The sequence below is a fragment of the Rutidosis leptorrhynchoides genome, unplaced genomic scaffold (genome assembly GCF_046630445.1).
Source record: "Rutidosis leptorrhynchoides isolate AG116_Rl617_1_P2 unplaced genomic scaffold, CSIRO_AGI_Rlap_v1 contig370, whole genome shotgun sequence".
NCBI classification, from domain to species: domain Eukaryota; kingdom Viridiplantae; phylum Streptophyta; class Magnoliopsida; order Asterales; family Asteraceae; genus Rutidosis; species Rutidosis leptorrhynchoides.
This window is the reverse complement of record NW_027266608.1, coordinates 40,112-58,867: the sequence shown is the minus strand read 5'-3', so window position 1 is coordinate 58,867 and position 18,756 is coordinate 40,112. Positions and strand designations below refer to the sequence as shown.

General features: G+C 31.5%; 1 protein-coding gene and 1 pseudogene across 1 annotated transcript; one reads left to right on the top strand and one right to left on the bottom strand.

Annotated features, from left to right (window-relative positions):
• Window positions 1-2,530: 2,530 nt before the first annotated feature.
• Window positions 2,531-4,770, bottom strand: LOC139883221 (NADPH-dependent aldo-keto reductase, chloroplastic). Its single transcript, XM_071867432.1, has 4 exons — window positions 4,651-4,770; window positions 4,159-4,337; window positions 3,435-3,678; window positions 2,531-2,938 (listed from the first exon to the last, which is right to left on the bottom strand). The coding sequence occupies exons 1-4, from the start codon at window positions 4,768-4,770 to the stop codon at window positions 2,531-2,533; spliced, it is 951 nt and encodes a 316-aa protein (XP_071723533.1).
• Window positions 4,771-12,304: 7,534 nt separating this feature from the next.
• LOC139883229 (ceramide kinase-like) lies at window positions 12,305-17,332 on the top strand (annotated as a pseudogene).
• The last annotated feature ends 1,424 nt before the right edge of the window (window positions 17,333-18,756 follow it).

The following is an 18,756-nucleotide window of genomic DNA, read 5'->3' as shown; positions in this document are numbered from 1 at the left end:
ACTATTAAGTCATTCATTCTCATTATTGTATACCATATAGTTTTTGTATATATCCAAGATTCTCCCCAGACTTGGGATTACATAGCTCAATTCATCCATTTTTTTCATCTAGTCTAGCTTAGTCGAACAACCTAACTAATTTGGTTCATACTCCTGAAAATCTATTTGAATGACTTATTGTTTTATCATCACACTAACACTTATAACCAATTAACTTCATCTTAGATAGTTACATGCATATATTAGTATTACAACACATATTTATATAATTACGAGGAGCTACATTGAGAAAAGACTAGTCACACCAACATTTAGAACTTTGATCCCTCTCTGTTCATGGCTTCTAAACTGGACAGCTTAAAAAGTTATGAACCACCAACTCGAAAGCAAAAAATCAAATATTTTGTTAACACATTAGCTTAATCTTGTCTTCTGATCATTTAGACATAACAAAAAAGAATTCATACGGGTTGAAGCTGAATCAACTGGCCCATTTGAATTAAGTTGAGTTCGAATTGGAACCGATCGACTTATTTTGGTTCAAGTCAGTATGTTTTCCATAAATGAAATTCACAACTTGATCTCAAAGTCATTTGACCTCTAAAGTATTTTTCGAAAGAGTTTAATTATGCACACCAAAATTTACTGGTTCTAAGGTTGTCGTAAGGTATTGAAGATGAGATTTCGGTTACAATTTTGGTTATGGTAACTTTATCTCATAGATGAATAAACTGGTGAACTCATGTTATTTTGGCTTTATGGATTTTGTTTTATTCCACAGTCGTGCTGATGGCAAGATCGTGCTAGCTTATCTGAATCGAGAAGAACAATAAATCTAGCCGGCATATGAAATCCCTAATTTTTAGCAGCAAACTCAAGAACACAGTTTATCGAACATGCAAATTATTCATTACTAAACAATTGACAAAATTGACTTAACCATTCGATTCGCAACATCCAATATAGTGAATCTAGAGCTTTGCATCGATTGTTTTCATCAACTATAATGAAAAAAGGACTAAACCCTAGTTTATTCTTAGACGGAGCTAAAAACGGAAACTCATAAACACTATAGCAAGCTTTAAAAGGAAGCCCTACACTTCGAATTGGGCATTTTCATTACAGGGAATTGTAGGTGAATTACCGATAATGTCATTGATCGTCACACTTTGCTGAGTTGAATGGTATAGCTCCGGTGCTCCGACTATTCGCCGTCCGTCCACAGTAAAGTCAATTGCATTCTTAATCGACTGAATTTTGGATTGTGCAGCGACGTCCTCTAGGTTTAGCTTAGAGACACCAAGGTCCTCAAATTTTTTCTCAATGTGCTATTTGGTCAATTCCTACAACAGTACTCTCCTTCTTCTCTTCAATGTCTGAATCAATTCTGGCCATAGCTTTGGTGACCAGTTTTGATCCTTGCTGATTGAACTTCATTTTAAATACCTCCAAGAATGTCTTTGCAACAATTTGACCCAATACATTCCCTAAATTCTAATTTCTCCTTTTTCCAAGCTTAACCTTTGATGCATTCTTCTTCTTCTTAACTGTTTCTCCTTTCAGTTCTACTCTTGCATTGATCAGGCTTTCCAACACTTTCTAATATGCTGGCCTCACAAAACAAGCAATCTCAACAGTTTCTGCCAGGGTTAGGTGATGTCACCGGACGTTTGATAGTCTCTTTGGCCTAAATGTGGCGTGCAAGGGTCACTCGCCGTGAGAAGGCCGTGAGTCCAGTGGGAAAATTGTAAAACTCCCAAGTGATGTTTTTTATGTGTATTGTCTTTGTGGTGACTGTAAATCTAGGGTTTAAGGAAAATTTCTTAAGAGGGTTTTATGTACTCCCTAAAACAACAATATCGATTAGTCAACCGATTCTAGAATATTCCGTAAGTCTTTCCCAATCCATTTGCTATGTCACTGTAAATTATGGGCCGAGCCCGATTTAAAATGGGCGAACAAACATCACCCCCTTTCTTTTGGTCAAAACCGAGATTTCATGGAATCAATATAGGGTGTTTTTATAATTTCCGCAATTGCGAGTCTGTTTTGAGAGTAGGAGGACCAATATGTAAGTCTATGAAACTTGGGGGAGAAACTTTAATGCTTTGGAACACTTGCCCCTAGTGTAGCACTTTCCTCCTGTGTGACCAAGTTTTCACCGGTACTTTGTTTGGTCCTTATGCTCTTTACGAACTTTGTTTGGTCCCTACGCTCTTTATGGGCTTAAGCGTCCGAGTCGTGAAGCTTTGTTTGGTCCTTACGCTCTTTATGTTTTTTTTTTCTCAAGCATTGTCCCTCTTTGTGAAAACTTTCACGGGGCCCTTTGTGCTCACCGAAGCTTCCTTTTGTGCCAGGGCATCTTCATGACTTTCCGAAATTTAATATAAGAGGAGAATATTTTTACTCTTTAAAAATTGATAAGTCTTCCATTTTCTAATTAGTAAAATTTACTTACATTAAAAAAAAAAAACATAGTTTCAGGTTATAAATATTTGACATCTCGAAAATAGAAGAAAAAATAATTAAGTTAGATTTCACCATCCCATAGTTGTTGAATGGATTTATAAGGGCTAGTAGTATGATTGCAAAGAAACTCTCCTCTCATGAGTTTCCATTCTTCCAGCTTGTCGATCTCTTTTATATCTACAGTGTCCAATGTAATATCAAAGGCTGCCTTGTTCTCCTTCATTCTTTCTCCATTGAAGCTCTTAACTATCACACTTGATCCTTTTGATAATCCCCATTTTAGAGCAACCTGAGCTGGAGTTGCCCTGTGCTTGCGGGCAATAGATTGGATGACTGGATGCTCCACCACAGCTGTCGAGCCCCAAGCATTCCCCGGCCCACCGAGAGGTGAGTATGCACTGACATGGACTTTGTGATCTTCACATATCTCTCGAAGCTTTTCCTGCCTCCACATCGGATGCATTTCCACCTGTGCAAAATTTAGGTTCTTATAAGAAAAATATGAACCAAAATATTAGGTGAATTGCACTAATCTTATTGAAATATGTCTCGCTGAGAGTTTTATGAATTAAAATATTTAATACTCCCTCCAGTCCTAATGTCATGTAATTAGGATTCAGGAAATGCTTAGGTTTTATATAAAAAATAAAAATAAAAGATTTAAATAATGAATTAGGCTATATTTTTTAGTAGAGTAAATTAAATTGAAGGGTAGGGCTAAAAAGTTTTGATTATGCGGTGATCAAAATGACACTTACAATGGATTACAATGGATTGGAATAACTTTTCTTATACGATACTAAAAAAACCGAGTAAATTTTATTATACCACAATTAAAGAGGACCAGTGACTCTTTATCTTTTCAGATTATATGTTACTCTTTCTATAAATAAATAAATAAATAAACTATTAAAATAAAGATGAAAAGAAAAATCAAAATATATATCAGAGCATATGTGAAATACCTGATTAATGGCTGGTGGAACCGAAGCGAAATCTACAAGGTGTTGAATTTTTTTGCTAGAGAAATTGCTGACACCGATTCCCCTGCATAATCCCAAGTCAAGACATTTTTCCATTGCAGCCCAAGTGGATTCAAGGTCGAGTTTCTCATAGTCCTCCTCATTAGGTACTGGATAGCTTGCCCATGGCTTCAACTTCACCGGCCAGTGCACTAAATACATGTCAACATATTCCATCCCCAACTTCCTACACCAATTAATTGATCATTACTATTAATTAGCTTTTTAATTTGTAACAATCACTAGCTATAGCTAGCAACATCAAAATTTTATATATAAGTACTAAACATTTGTTTATCTACGAATATTTATCATTATTTTCAAAAATTCTTAAAATTATAATACATGGTTATATGAATAAATTTAAATTTCCTAAGGAATTTATAATTACATAATCTTGAAATAGGGTGGTTGTTTCCATAGTTGATAACAAATTAATATACTGCAAAGATCTTGGTATTATTTTAGACACAGCCACATGCGCTTTGAGCTAAGTGAAGATTTTGGGAATATCTATCTATACCCATATATCCCATCTGCAACTTCCTATAATCTTCTTGATTGAAACAAAGAACTTTCCTAAAAATCCTTCTTTAAGAATAAAAATATACTTAATTATTTTGTTGGTTTATTAATTTTAGAGGGTTGTACTGGATTTTGTACTTACTTTAGAGTGTTGGTGAGAGCGGAGACAGGATCATGATGATCAGCACTCCAAAGTTTAGAAGTAATAAAGACATCTTCTCTGTCGACAACTGATCCATTATCAAATGCTTCCTTCAATGCATTCCCTAATGCTGCCTCTGACCCATAAATCTTTGCTGTATCAAAGTGTCTGTAACCCATCTGTATCACAATCCAGACAATATCTATACATTACATATTTAATCATATATATACAATACATGATCTCAGGCATGCAAAATTCTTAATGAAAATGTTACTCCTCAGTCCTCATGTTAGTCACTTTTGAATTATGCGATATGGACGTAGGTATGACCTATGTCCTAAATTATATGTCATATTTTCTATACAAATACATATATAACGTGATTAGTATTTTGAGATTGAGGAAGTAGTAATAAACAGTATGGCGTATCATCCGTACGCAAGAAAATTGTTAAGTAAAAAAGTGGAATGATGAGTTAGCTAGCATTACCTTGAGTGCCATATGAACGGCTTCTTCAGTTGTCTTCCTATCATTCTGATAAGAGTAAGTGCCGAATCCAACCATTGGTATAGTAATGCCACAGTTCAAACGTACTTGATCACTCCTCATATTCTCTTTCTCTCTCTCTCTTCAAAGTTTACTAATCTTATAGATATTAATTAAAGGATGTGTGGCACTATGCTGCAATATTAGGGGATGTATTGTTTATATAGGCGACCCAAAAAGAAGTCAACTTGTTTTATATATTAACGGATTCTCAAGACATCTCACCACTAACGGCGATTATTTTATTTCATTTGTGATTCTTTGTGGGAGCTAACTAATTAACAGTACATACATTAATTTAATAAAATACAAATCAAACAAATGGATCTTCCATGTCTCTTGGGATTTTATTAGGATGCCCCCCTCCCAACCCCAAACCTTCATCTAAAGCCAACGATCTTTATTTATGTTAATTATATATTTCAACTATTATTCTCTCAATTTCTAAATACATGTCTCTTTATCTATGTAATAAGTCGAAATGCACGGCAAATATTTTTATGTATTCTCTGTTGAATTTAACTACACTACTAAAGGTTATAAGTTCATATAATTCAAATCCATTATGCCTTTCTTTATTTTCCTATTGATTAATCCTATATTCTTAACCGAAAAAAAGTATATGCCCAAAGACTCGAAAAACAGAGAAAGCAGAGTACACCAACAAAAGAATTAGCAAAATCAGCGAAAATCAGCAAAATTAAGAGCAAAACTTAAAAGAACTTGTAACAGATTCAATAATAGACATTCATGTCTTTTCCTTTCATTTAAATACTATAAACTAAGCTAATAGAAAGGATTTAAGTGTTTTGATCTTAAAAATTAATTTAGTTCATGATTGATTTTGGTTTTTCTCTTGAACAGTTTGCTTTTTCTCTTGAACAGTTTGCTGATATGAAATAAAGCAAAAAATAAAAAAAAATAGAGCGTTTGATCTTCATTATATTTCGGTTCAAAGTTTTCAAAAATACAAGAACACAATAAAATCCTACTTATTTGAAACAAAAGGGCAGCTAGTATTTCTATTTTACTAACACTAGAAAAGCAAAAAACATAAAAATGATATCTACACTAGAGACCAAAATTGCATAACAAATTTTTCTTATTCTCCACTTCTTTTGATATTTTACTATCTTAAAGACAGATAAAATAGTGAAATGATGAAAGCATATCAGTAAAAAACAAATCAACTTCTTCTTTCTTTGTTTTTCAAGAATTACAAATTTGACGAAGTGTTGATAAATAGGTTGACTTTTGATTCCGCTTGAACAATAAAAAATACAGTTTGTAGACATCATCATAATACTGAAATATATTTGTAGATTGAAAAATAAACTCACTTCTTCAACTTATAATGAAAACTAACTTCTGATTTTGACAAAAGATTAAAAATGGTAAAATTTGTTGCACTTTTCATCCTTATGAGCTAGAATCATCTGCAAACCATCTTGACATCTCACAAACATCTAATATGAACTTTCTGAATGAACAACTTCAGTAGAAATTGACTTAAATCAATTTTGACACTTCCAGATAACATTTTACATCAAATATCCATCTCAACACATATTTTATTCATTACTACTTAAAATTAAAAAAATGACTTCATAAATGGATTCAGTGACTCATTTCCAAGTTAAATGAACACTTCAAACAACTTCAATCATCTCAGATTTGGATTTTCACACAAAAGGCACAAAAAAATTGTAATTTGACTTGTAGGTTGACTTTTTGATTATGCTCCAAAAATGACAATGTCTTCTTGTAGAAAAAGCTTCATTACACTACTACTAACTTGTTTGAATACTAATATCTTCACTTGAATGATTAAAACTAAACTTGGAAGATAAAATGTAGAAAACAAGCTATCACAAACTTCAAAATCATTTATGTGAGCTCTCATCATCCAATCACCATACAAACATCTTCCAAGAATTCAATATGAACTTATTGGATGAAAATCACCATAAAAAATTAGCCACAATAAAAAAAAACCCTAAATTACAGCAGTCACATATGAACAATCGACAACTTCAGCAGCAAGTTTATTCTAGAGTAGTTAAACGATAAAATTAACTTCAAAAGTAGAATCAAAGCATCATTTTCAAGATAAATTTGTTGACCAATCCAAATTTGAATCGTCTCAATCCATCAAGAAACGAAAGTAATAGAAGATATCCAAATTTACAGAAAAGAGCAGTAGAACCCTAATCGATTAGGGCTTTTTATTCTGATGCTTTGTAGGTTAATTGGACACCATAGATGGATAGGAAACATCAACATGATCATATCCATTGGTCTTCTGAGCTCTGTCGTTGAGTGTAGCTCCGGGAAGCTTGTTTTGCTCAATTCTGATTGAGTCCCCATCATTTGAACAAATTACAGCGAAATCCCTCACTTCTAAAGAGTGTGCAGTTTCATCCAATTCAGTAAAATACACTGGTTTTTCTACAGAGTTCACTGTAATTCCTCCAATCCAATCTGTGTCCACTTCTAACACTCCAACATCATTCATTTTCTTCATAAATGCCTCAACAAAAATTTTTACAAACCATTTTGATCAACACATATTTGCACATGTTGATTTTCTTCTTTCTCAAGATTTGTCTCATCTTTACCGTTTTGGTTTTCTTCTCTTGCAAGTTAATTGTATTGTCACTCATCTCATGCAAGTCAAATTTTCTAAAACAAACTCTTCCAACATATCTCTAAATACATGTTTTTATCTATATAATAAGTTGAAATTAATTTTAAACATTTTTATGTATTCTCTGTTGAATTTAAATACACTACTAAAAGGTTATCAAGTTCATATAATTCAAATTCATTATGCCTTTCTTTCTTTTCTAGTGATGACTAAAATACTATTTGTAGTCAAAAGGAAAAAAAAATCCATGTCTTAACTGAATTGTTAAAACTAAAAAAAAAAAAAAAAAAAAAAAAAAAAAACCCTCCTTTTAGACATTTGTATTTTTATTTAAAAATATAACTCCTTTCATATTAAAAATAGTCATGTAGAAAAGAAGAAAATCTTTAACTTTTTGAATTTAGGATTTGTTTGTTTGACTTTTCATTTTAAGATTCTTATCTAAATTTTAATATATATATAATTTTAATATTTTTCTGATTCATTATAGGATATAATAATGTGTCATATATTTATGAATTTCGAAAATTGAAGAGTAAAAAATTAATACGTACAAACAAACATGACATTATATTAATATTTTATTTTTTTTATATGTCTATTTTCAATTGATAGATAAAGCATTTTACTGCTAAAAAAACAGCAAACTTTCTTTTTATTAGTAACTACAAAAAAGAAAAAAAGACCCCTCACGTTAGGCATTTGTGTTTGTAGATTTAGTTAAAAATATTACTCCTTCCATATTTTAAAATTTATATATCTTCAGGAATGATAACTCCAAAAAAGAAAGAAAAAAAGGGGTGAAAGAGTCATTCTCCACTTGATGGTGCCAGATAATAGTCTATGTTGACCTTCATTAGAAGAAAAAAGATTAGGACGGACATGCAATGTTTCCCAAAAAAAAACATATGATATTTGGGATAGAGTCAATGGAAATATCAAATAAATAATATTGTTGACTTTATTATTGTGTGTCACAATTAATTAAAACACAAAATTATTTGTATTACACATTACTCTTTATTAATGAATTTTGACTTAGCTTATGAAAGTTAAGTAGATGGACATTGGCTATCTAAATTATATAGTTTAAAAAATGCAATAGAGTCAAAACGGTTGGGGAATAAATTCATTCATTTAATAGCCGGCTTGCTTAGCAATGTTCCAGGTGATGTCAAATGGGATTTTATTTCAGCATCTTTAATATAAAATAGCTTTTTTTCGCCGACCATATACTAAAAAAACAGTTCTTGAAATATGTACGTGATTGTTTGAGATAACTTATTTAAAGTAAGCTTGCAAATCATGTTTCATATCAGATAATTAACTTTAGCCAAAATTTATTATATAGATAGATAGATTTGTTTCTAAGCAGTATCCACATATACGAAGGGTTTCTGATACTGTTCAGTTTCGTAGGCAATATTTCAGCTAATATGGACATGTTACTTAACATTCAATCAGCTTAATAGATGAGAAGCCATTTTTTTTTTATATAAAGAATATGGATTTTTCTTCATTAATCGCAGATCCTGTGGCATTACATTTTGTAAGAGTAGTGTAACAGTTGGTGATAAAGTATTGTAATCATATATAACATCTACTAAAATATTCACTATTGAAAAATGACATTACCTGGAAAAAATAATTAAAACTAAAAAAAAACTATCATGTAGGAGACACAATGACCATATCTTCGTGAAAAACTTTTTTGATATAATCTGAGAGTAAAACTTCTAGTGATCTCAGTAATCATATTGGAACATGTCTTCATCTTAGAGGATATAGGATGGTACTAACTCAACAGGAGACAAAAGAGAGTTCGTTACGTGTTTGCGCCGGAGCGTGTTTCGTGTTGCTCCAAATAATTTCAGAAAGTATATTTTTTTGCCATTCATAATTAAAAATACGATTTTTGAGAGTGTATAGAGTAAGACGGATCACGTTCCAAACACACAACGAACACACTCTTAAAATATGCTAGTAATTAGGAGTGAGCATTGTATAAATCAGGATATGCTAGTAATTAGAGATGGGCATCGTATAAATCGAATCGGACAGTCTAGTTTAATTTGGTTTAGTTTGATTTGAGAAAAAAAAATTTAAAATTCGATTTAGACCAAGCCAAATCGTTTAACGAATAGTCTGGTTTGGACTGAAATATTTTAATTTGGTTTCAAACAAATTAAACAGAATAATAATTATAAAATAGATAATTGATATTTTACTTAATTAATTTTAATCCAAAATTTTAATTTTTGAAGTAATATTAAGAGCATTACTTGACCCACTAATTTATTACATCTCATTAACTTATTAGTGCATACATAGTAATTGACTTGTTAACTTTTTAAAATTAATAGACTGTAATACTATATATTATAATATTCAGTTTAAATTGAACCAAATCGAATTAAATCATTCTATATTAATTTGATTTATAGTTGGGTTAAAAATTAAAACAATTCAGCTTAATTTAAAAAACTACAAATCGTTTTAGATGTGGTTCGGTTTGGTTTAATAGTCAAACCAAACCATGCCCAAACCTACTAGAAACTGCTTAAATTAACAACCACTCACATAAAATCCTAAACATCCATCCTACAAATAATAAGTTTTCGAATTTTTAATTTTTGATGAACGGATTTTTTATGGATAGATTTGTATCAAACATTATTAAATAATAATAATAAGTCTTCAACTCCAAATTGTCGGGGATTAAAAAACTCTAATATTTCTTCTTTTTGCACAAAATTTTAGCAAAAAAATTGCATGAGCAACTCGCTGAAATGTTAGACCGACTTCATTTAACTTTTTCTTGAACTTTGTTTTTTTTTTTAGGCAACATTTGTTTTGTGTTTGCAATATTTGATGTTAAATCTTTTTGCACCTTAATGCTAGCGCCTTATCACAGCCAAAATTCAAACTTAAGCCAATTTTTATGTTTTTAAACTTAGTTTGACGTTTAAGACCTTGGAAATCTTAATTTGGTTGAGCATAAAATGATAAACAAGGAGTTGGGATGTGTAGCCTACTCATCATGTGGATGACAACTTCTTTTACGAGAACAACTCGATTTATAAATAAACCTATAGTGTACATCAGCTTAACAGCGTATCGTATCTACCCTCTTTACAGAATGAAAATGCATAATTCCTAGCATCGGTAAAGTGAGATGGGGCTTAGTACGCTACATATATATAAAAAAAAATGCAATAAATTTGATGAATTTTCATGAGTAGCTTGGTACACAAAGAGAGCGTTGTTACTAAAGAGCGATGCACTACTCATAATAATACTTTTAAAGATGAATCATAAGTGTTGTCATCTTCTTTCCTCTTATTCGGCTAAAATGTAATTAGAGTGACTACAACACGAAACTTATGAGCCCCTCTCATTTAGTAGTTATCTTTTCATCTTGACTAGGACCTTGCGTTAGTTTTTAATTGTGATCAGAACCATCTCTCTAACTTGAAAACTTGATATCAAACTACACCAAATTGTTGGCTATATAGCTTCATCTATAGACTCTTCAATGAGGTTTCTATTAAACGCTAAAAGTTTCAAATTTGTCCATCGTAAGCTTCAACTCTAGGGGAGTGCTTTTTGGATAGCACAACTTTAGTTATTTTGGGCTAAAGCCTTAGCTTCAACTCATTTCTTGTAGTAGTCACAAGCCACTATGAAAAATCTTAACTCTTCCTAGAGAAGGTGGGAAGAAGCCGAGTTTATATCTACACCCGACTTGATCAGTTAGGCGAAGCTCTAATAGTGATAGCAAGACTTGATAAATTTATCTAGAGTTTATATGGTTAGTTGTTTGATAGATTTATTATGCGTAAAAAAGTATCCGATTATATATTATAAAATTTGTGATAATAATATATGTATAAATAGGTTGTCATATATAAAACTAATAAATATATGCATAATATTTAGTTTGGAAAACTATATTATTAATTAGAAAGTTATAAATCAACTTAAAAGTTTAAACTTATTTATAGTATAAAATAAAATTTTAAAATAATAAAATTTATAATTAAAATAATGAGAAAGTTGTTCCTCTGATACTAAGATTAATCAATAGAAGAGAGGCATTGCATGCTGAAATTTAAAAAATACATTATTTTAGCTGATATAATACGCGAAGGAAAAAATCTCAAACCAATCACAAATAATCAAATAAAAAAAATTATACTATCAAATCTTAAAAATTTATTTATTTAAAATATATTTTTTTAATTTTATATCCAAATAAAAATACATAATTTTATTATTTCCGGTTTAAAGATTCACTATCCCTATTTTAGAATAGGATATAGTAATATATATGTAATTTTATAAATCTCAAAAATCTAAAAATAGTAATATAAAAACACAATACAACAAATAAATATAATTTTATATTAATATTTTATTTCTAAATGATTAAATATAATTGATGGATATAAAAGAAATAATAAAATAATTATTAAATATAGTTAAAAAAATAAATGAAATTTAAAAAATTATCATGTCAATTTCTCAATGAATGTTAACAGTAAAGTTTCCCCATTTTTAAAACTCAACCTCAGCTGTCTCCCCAACTGTACTGATATCATGACTCTATAGTCTCTATCGATCAAAACCCAGAAACCCCAAACCTCAATCCGAACATACCACTCACACACAACACAAAGCCTTCATTTTTAATACTACTTAGCAAATTTGCATAAGTTATAGGCTTTTTGTTGTCTAGCAAACGGGGTGATCTCCTTCTCCGACCAGATTCCGGCCAACCGTGTTGCCTAACACTTTTCCTTTTCATACCCATAACATTATTAGTATAAAACCAACTTCTAGTTCAACTACTATATAAACTACTATATAAACTACTATATAGCGACTTGGAATTTCTCTATCAGTAATAATTATATACTATTGGTTGAGAATCAACATACTAAATTGTTCATGGAAAGAAAAGAATATGGAGACAGACCCCTTCCAAACTCACGGGTTAATGTTATAGATCCGATTTTGAGCTCAAATCTGGTACTAGATCAGGTTGGAGAAGTCCTACTTACTCATAAATCAGATGGGCTGTCCTGGGAACTGCTTTAATCCTTATATAATGTACGTATGTTCTTCAATTGGTAATGATTCTTTCAGTAAGTCATGTTGTTTTGGTATTTCTAGTGTTAATTTACATTAGTTGTAGCTTGCTGAATCAATGCACAAAGGATGTTTTTCTTTTTCCCTCCTGATCCTGTGAATCAAATCACCCTTTTGCATTTTTCGTTAATCATTAATGCAAATTGGCTTTGTTGGACTAACTCTATGATCTTACGTTTGTTTTGGGTGAACTAGACTATGCTTTTGAGCTGATATAGCTAATTTTATAGGCTCTTACAAATCATATTGTGGACGGGGTTTAACACTATAAAAGGTCACAAAGGTCTGCTCTTTTTTTTCTCTAGGCAATTGCCTTTCCTACATATACTGGATGGATGTTGTCTCTGATCTGGTTTCGACGAGTGTTAACTTTAGAAAGAAGTGTCAGACTATTGTCTTGAGTTTTTTCCATAGTAATTCTGTGACTGATGATTGTAAGCAATTTATCCAAGTTTCGACCACTTATGGTTGAACAGAAAGTCGAAACTTACTTATGAGGATATCTTTTTTATTTTCTCAAAGCAGGGTAACTCATTGTTTTTGGGATCAAAAGTTTCTACTGATATTAAATTCACCGATATATATGCCGTGGCGGTTTCTAACTATGGTTCAATTCATAAACCAAAACATATTATTGCAGGGGTAAGTACTTGTAGATCATCAGCTTTGTTATTTCATGTCATAGTTTACATTTGGTGATTATATTTATGGTGACCATATTTTTTAACATTCATACAGATGTACCGTTTTACCCTCCACTGTGTTCAAAGCTCGATGTCTCGGCCTGGTGCTCGGGTCCCTGTTGCATACACTTTTGGTCACAATGACTCACTAATGTGTCAAAACTGGGTGAACCATATCGATAATTCTTTGAAAATGGAAGCACAAAGACCAAGGAATCTTCTGGTTTGTGATTGGTTAGGAATTTTATTTTATTTTTAATCTTTTTCGTTTTTTAAGTCGATGAAGATATATTCTAGGATGAGCTATTCCAATAACTTTTGTATGATTTTAGGTGTTTATTCATCCAAAGAGTGGAAAAGAAAATGGCTGTAAAATTTGGGAAACTGTGGCTCCGATATTTGCTCGTGCAAAAATAAGAACAAAGGTAAAAATTGAGAAATGCATGTTTAAATTATTGTTTCTTAAGTTCTAATAACTTCAGTTTGTTGTTTGTATGCCTGAGAATTTCCTTAGCGTAGTATATTTTTTTGCTCAAGCATGCAGTATAGATAGTTTTATAATTGGTTACATCTCTAATCATTAAGTACTATACAACTTCATTTGTTGACTATACCTCATCTAGAACTTGGTAAATTTTAGAGATATATACCAATTTATGCATTAGAGGGTTCCAGGACTATGCCAGAACTTAATCAACTCGGAATTCTTGTACTCCTCGAAGTGTTCAGAAATTATAAACTTTAGGCCTTGCTGTAAGTTATATGGGAATAATATAGAGGTAGTGGGTCCTCAAAAATGAACTTTCGGAGACATAAGCTGGGATCAAGTTGAGTGTTGCAACTTGAAAATTGTATTAAGAGAGCATGGTTTAGTTTCCATTACTTCCTCTACTGGGTTCTTGTAATAATGATTATTGCATTCTCAATTGACACAAAAGTGGTTTTCACTTCATCACTACCACTCAATGAAGATTCTCTAGGCTGTGATTGATTCATCTCTTTTATAGTTGTCCGTGACAGAGAGGGCAGGGCATGCATTTGAAATGATGGAATCTATTACAAATGAGGAGCTCAACTCATATGATGGTGTAATAGCTGTTGTAAGTTGTTGTATATTTATGTATTTCAGAACATTATCTCATAAGCCTAAGTGTTTTCTTAGTGAGAACTTCAGCCTCATGATATAATTTATTAAGCCAGTGATTCATTAATCCTACTTCTAAAGTCATTTACCTTACTCTTATCCTCAGGGTGGTGATGGCTTCTTCAATGAAATCCTAAATGGCTTTCTTTCTTCAAGGTATAAATGTCAACTTCCGCCAGCCCCTTCAACTTTTGCTCAGTCCGTTGGGAACAATGGCAGCGCCATGGATCATGATTCAAACAAAAAGACTGCTGAAACTTGCCACAATGAAGCCCCTACTCTTCTCGCAAACCCATCGGGTTCAAACTTCTCAAATATGAGTACGTTACGAAACCATTAAGTATTTTTCAGTCGTGGTTGTTTTTGTGCTTTTAGTATTTGTTAAAACATGTAATCCCTTGTTTTTGAAATAAAGAAATGGTTATTGTAGTACATACTTTCTCTGGCTTTCCTTCGGTTAATTTTGATACAAAATTTCAACGTTTGACACTGAAAACTGCTTTTTGGTCGATTACATGACAGTAGGCCAAGTTAGTGAATTTCCCGGCTTCGGTATCATTCCAGCTGGTTCATCAGATGCCATTGTAATGTGGTATGTTATTGTACACTTATACATATTTCTTTTTAATTTCAAATATAAAACTCTAAATACAGGTTTTTGAACTATTTACATGAGTAATGTTCATGAATCCTTAAAAAAATTTAAAAATGTCCTTGAATTTTGTGTGAGACTCTTTTAGTGTCTTAACCGTAAAGAAGCAAAATAAAACAGATACTTGTAGGATAATTGGTCAACCATGGCTTGTTTATGGTGGTGTTACTGAATAGTGAATGATCTAAATATGGAACTAACATCAGTTCGTTTTCTTTATTCACTGCACATTCTAATGTTGGTGTATTCGAGGAGTAAAATTAAGTCAACAGCACAAATTAAAGAGGAGAAGCTGTGAAAATTATAAGTGCAGTCCATATAATGATCATGATAGTATTGAGAAGGATTTGATGAGACTTGGCTAAAAAAAAATCGATACATGGCTTCACTTCACGCTTTTGACCGTATATTGAGTGACTCTCTTGGTTTATCTACTTTTGTTTGTCAGATCAATTGGTTGAGGCCTGTTTATCTCTATGGATTTTATCGGTAGTAGGATTTATGTTTTGCAGTACAACTGGAGTTCGAGATCCTGTAACATCTGCATTGCAAATTGTACTGGGGAAAAGGGTCCACCTTGACATAGCACAGGTTATAAGATGGAGAACGACACCTCAATCAAAGATTGAACCTCATGTACGCTATGCGGCTTCTTTTGTTGGGTAGTTTTCTTTATTTCTACTTGTTCTATTAATTGTTATGTATCCAAATTTCAATGATAACTTTTAGTTTACCCGCCCCTCCGAGAATATCTTGATCTATGATTATATATGCTCTTTGCATTAGATTCATCTTTGCTCCTGGATTCTGTCTTGCATATCTTTTGTTCAACCATTGACATGTATTTCAATTAAAATGGTATAATACCATAGTTAACAACTAGAATTCTCCTCTCCACTTTCCGGTCAGATTATATATTTTATATATTTATTTGCAAAAACATTCATGTGGCAACTCAACTCAACTCATCTCATTCTTTTTTCCTTTTTGATGTAGCCATTCACCTCTTTGAAACAATGTTCCTTCATGTTGCAAAATTTTAGTCATTAATTTTACTGAAATTCATCTTGGTTAAAGCTCTTTTTCTCTCTATCCATCTTTGTGGATAATCAAAAGGTACGGATTCTATGGAGATGTCAATAAAGAGAGTGAAAAGTATTGCTGGATGGGCCCAAAACGTTATGATTATGCTGGAACTTAGGTCTTTATGAAGCACAGGTATTTCTCTAGTTTTTTTTCCTGCCAAGACTAAACTTAAAAGAGTCGGCCTAAAACTTTATCAATCTTATCCATCAATTTATTTTCACACTTGAAGTTGTGGGTTTCTCGTGGGATGTACAGCGATAATGTATAGGTTAAATTGTCTTGAATTTCTTTGATCTCATGGGGAAAATGAGTTATTTATTTCATTCAGGTCGTATGAAGCAGAAATATCATACCTGGAAGCTGAACAAGAGAAAAAATGCCCAAAACCGGAAAGAGGTCGACTTCTTAGAGGAGTAAGAGCATTGTGGGATCGCAATGAATCTGAAACTGAAAGAAATGTTTGTCGTGTAAATTGCAATGTCTGTAAGGGGAAAGTAAGTAGCGAATCAATGAGAGCTCATCATGGAAGGTGGGCGAGATCAAAAGGTCGTTTTCTTAGCGTTGGTGCAGCCGTAATGTCGAACCGGAATCAAAGAGCCCCTGACGGTTTGGTTGCTGATGCACACCTTTCTGATGGCTTCCTACATCTGATATTGATCAAAGATTGTCCCCATGCTTTCTACATGTGGTAATACAACATATCTTCTCTCCTTGCCTATAATATATCATTCTTGCATGTTATAGTCTTGTCGATGACAACTTCATAGCATTCAAAAGATTTTCTAGATATGTGAAAAGTAAATGGGAATAGTATAGTATTAATTAGTTTCCTGCATTTTTTCGTCAAATTGATATCGGTCCATATATTCCAATAGGAGCCCTTATTTTTTGGACTTTTTTCTTCTACACCACTCTGATGATTGTGATTGATCTCTGACTGTGAACAACAGGCACCTAACTCAACTTGCAAAGAAAGGAGGGAATCCTCTTAATTTCGACTTTGTTGAACATCACAAGGTAATACTCCATATATTATTCACTGGTGATGATGATGATGATGTTGTTTCCAAACATACTATTATAATAACTTGTGTAATTGTGTCCATTTTGTATTTCGTCTGCAGACCTCAGCTTTTACATTTACTTCCTCTGGTACTGAGAGCGTCTGGAACTTGGATGGCGAGCTGTTTCGAGCACACCAACTCTCGGCACAAGTACTTCAAGGATTGGTTTGCTTATTTGCATCGGGTCCTGAAGTATGACCAAAAAGACAAGATGGTACATAATATTTCCGGGATACGTTTCAGTAGCCCAAAACTAAAATTACATTTTTACTGGCTTGTTTTACACATGTGGGATTACATTTTGGATCGATCAGCTTTGTATAAGCATATGTATCTCTGCAATAATGTTTTTCTTTTTCAAATAATTCATGAATATTCCCTGTTTCCCTCTTCCCTAGCCTGCATCTTTCATTTTTATGCTGCATGTCCACGGTAAAGTTGGATTGATAAATGTCATCAGAAAATTAATGAAGTTGTCGTTATCCTTATAATATACTCTCTGCATTTCAAAACACGTTATGTTTTATATCTTTCAGTTCGTCTAACTAGATATATGTAATCAATAATTTTTATTAAATACATATTTATTGAATACGAGTGTAATAAGAGAATCCGTCAACAAAAGGATCACCCTAATGACCTAAACATCGTATATTTGATGTTGTGTTTGGAACAAATTTCAAATAAGGAGGCTTGATATTTACAGAAAATAAACTAATAGAAGTATCTTTTAAAAATATAAATATTTGACTTTCAAAAAATATAAATAATTTAGTTTTAGTCCAATTATTTACGACATTGATGTATCAAGTAGTATTAAGTATTAAACTTCATATATATATATATATATATTATATCTTATAAACAATAGGAAATTTTTAATTTATTTCAATTATAAGTCAAATGTAAATTTTATTCTCAAATCAACATTCAACAGATGCATTTTATTAAAATAATTTGATACATGTATTTAAGAATTTTGAATTTAATTAGGAAATAAAATAAATTTTAAATTAATAAGATTGTATATTTTAAAATCAAATCAAATAATTATAACTGATATAAAGTTAAAATAATTCTTTTTTATAGATTTAATAATTTTTAATATAAATAATTATTATATAATTTTTATATGATATATATTTAATTATTAATTTTTAAAAATATAGACTTCCCGTCCAACATACGGTCCACCGACTAGTTAGTATTAACAACAAAACAGTATCCTTCAATTCAGAGCAAATAACAATTATTGACGACATTGATGGCACAAGTGGTACAAACTACAATGTCAATTAGCATTGCAATTTTATGGTTAAGATGGAAATTTTATTGGATAAAGATTTTCGGAAATTGTTTTATATACGTACTCAATCAAATTAAATAACTGAATCTTCTACAAATTTTAATTTTATTTATAAAAGATGAAAGAATTATTATTAAAAAATTTAATGGCCAACGTAAATTGACGATAAGTTGATAATCCCGATAAAAAATTTGGTCCTCCAAACAAAATAAAAAATGTAGATATTATTAAAAGTATCGTATATAATCATACCATCGAAGCGAATTACAGACAAAAAATTCATCAATAAAAATTACAGTCTTGATGGAATACATAC

Excerpts from the sequence above, each read along its gene's own strand:
- LOC139883221 (XM_071867432.1), bottom strand. The coding sequence starts at position 4,770 with ATGAGGAGTGATCAAGTACGTTTGAACTGTGGCATTACTATACCAATG. Across the intron at positions 4,338-4,650 it reads CCGTTCATATGGCACTCAAG|ATGGGTTACAGACACTTTGA; the intron begins GTAATGCTAGCT and ends ATTGTGATACAG. Across the intron at positions 2,939-3,434 it reads TTCCACCAGCCATTAATCAG|GTGGAAATGCATCCGATGTG; the intron begins GTATTTCACATA and ends AATTTTGCACAG.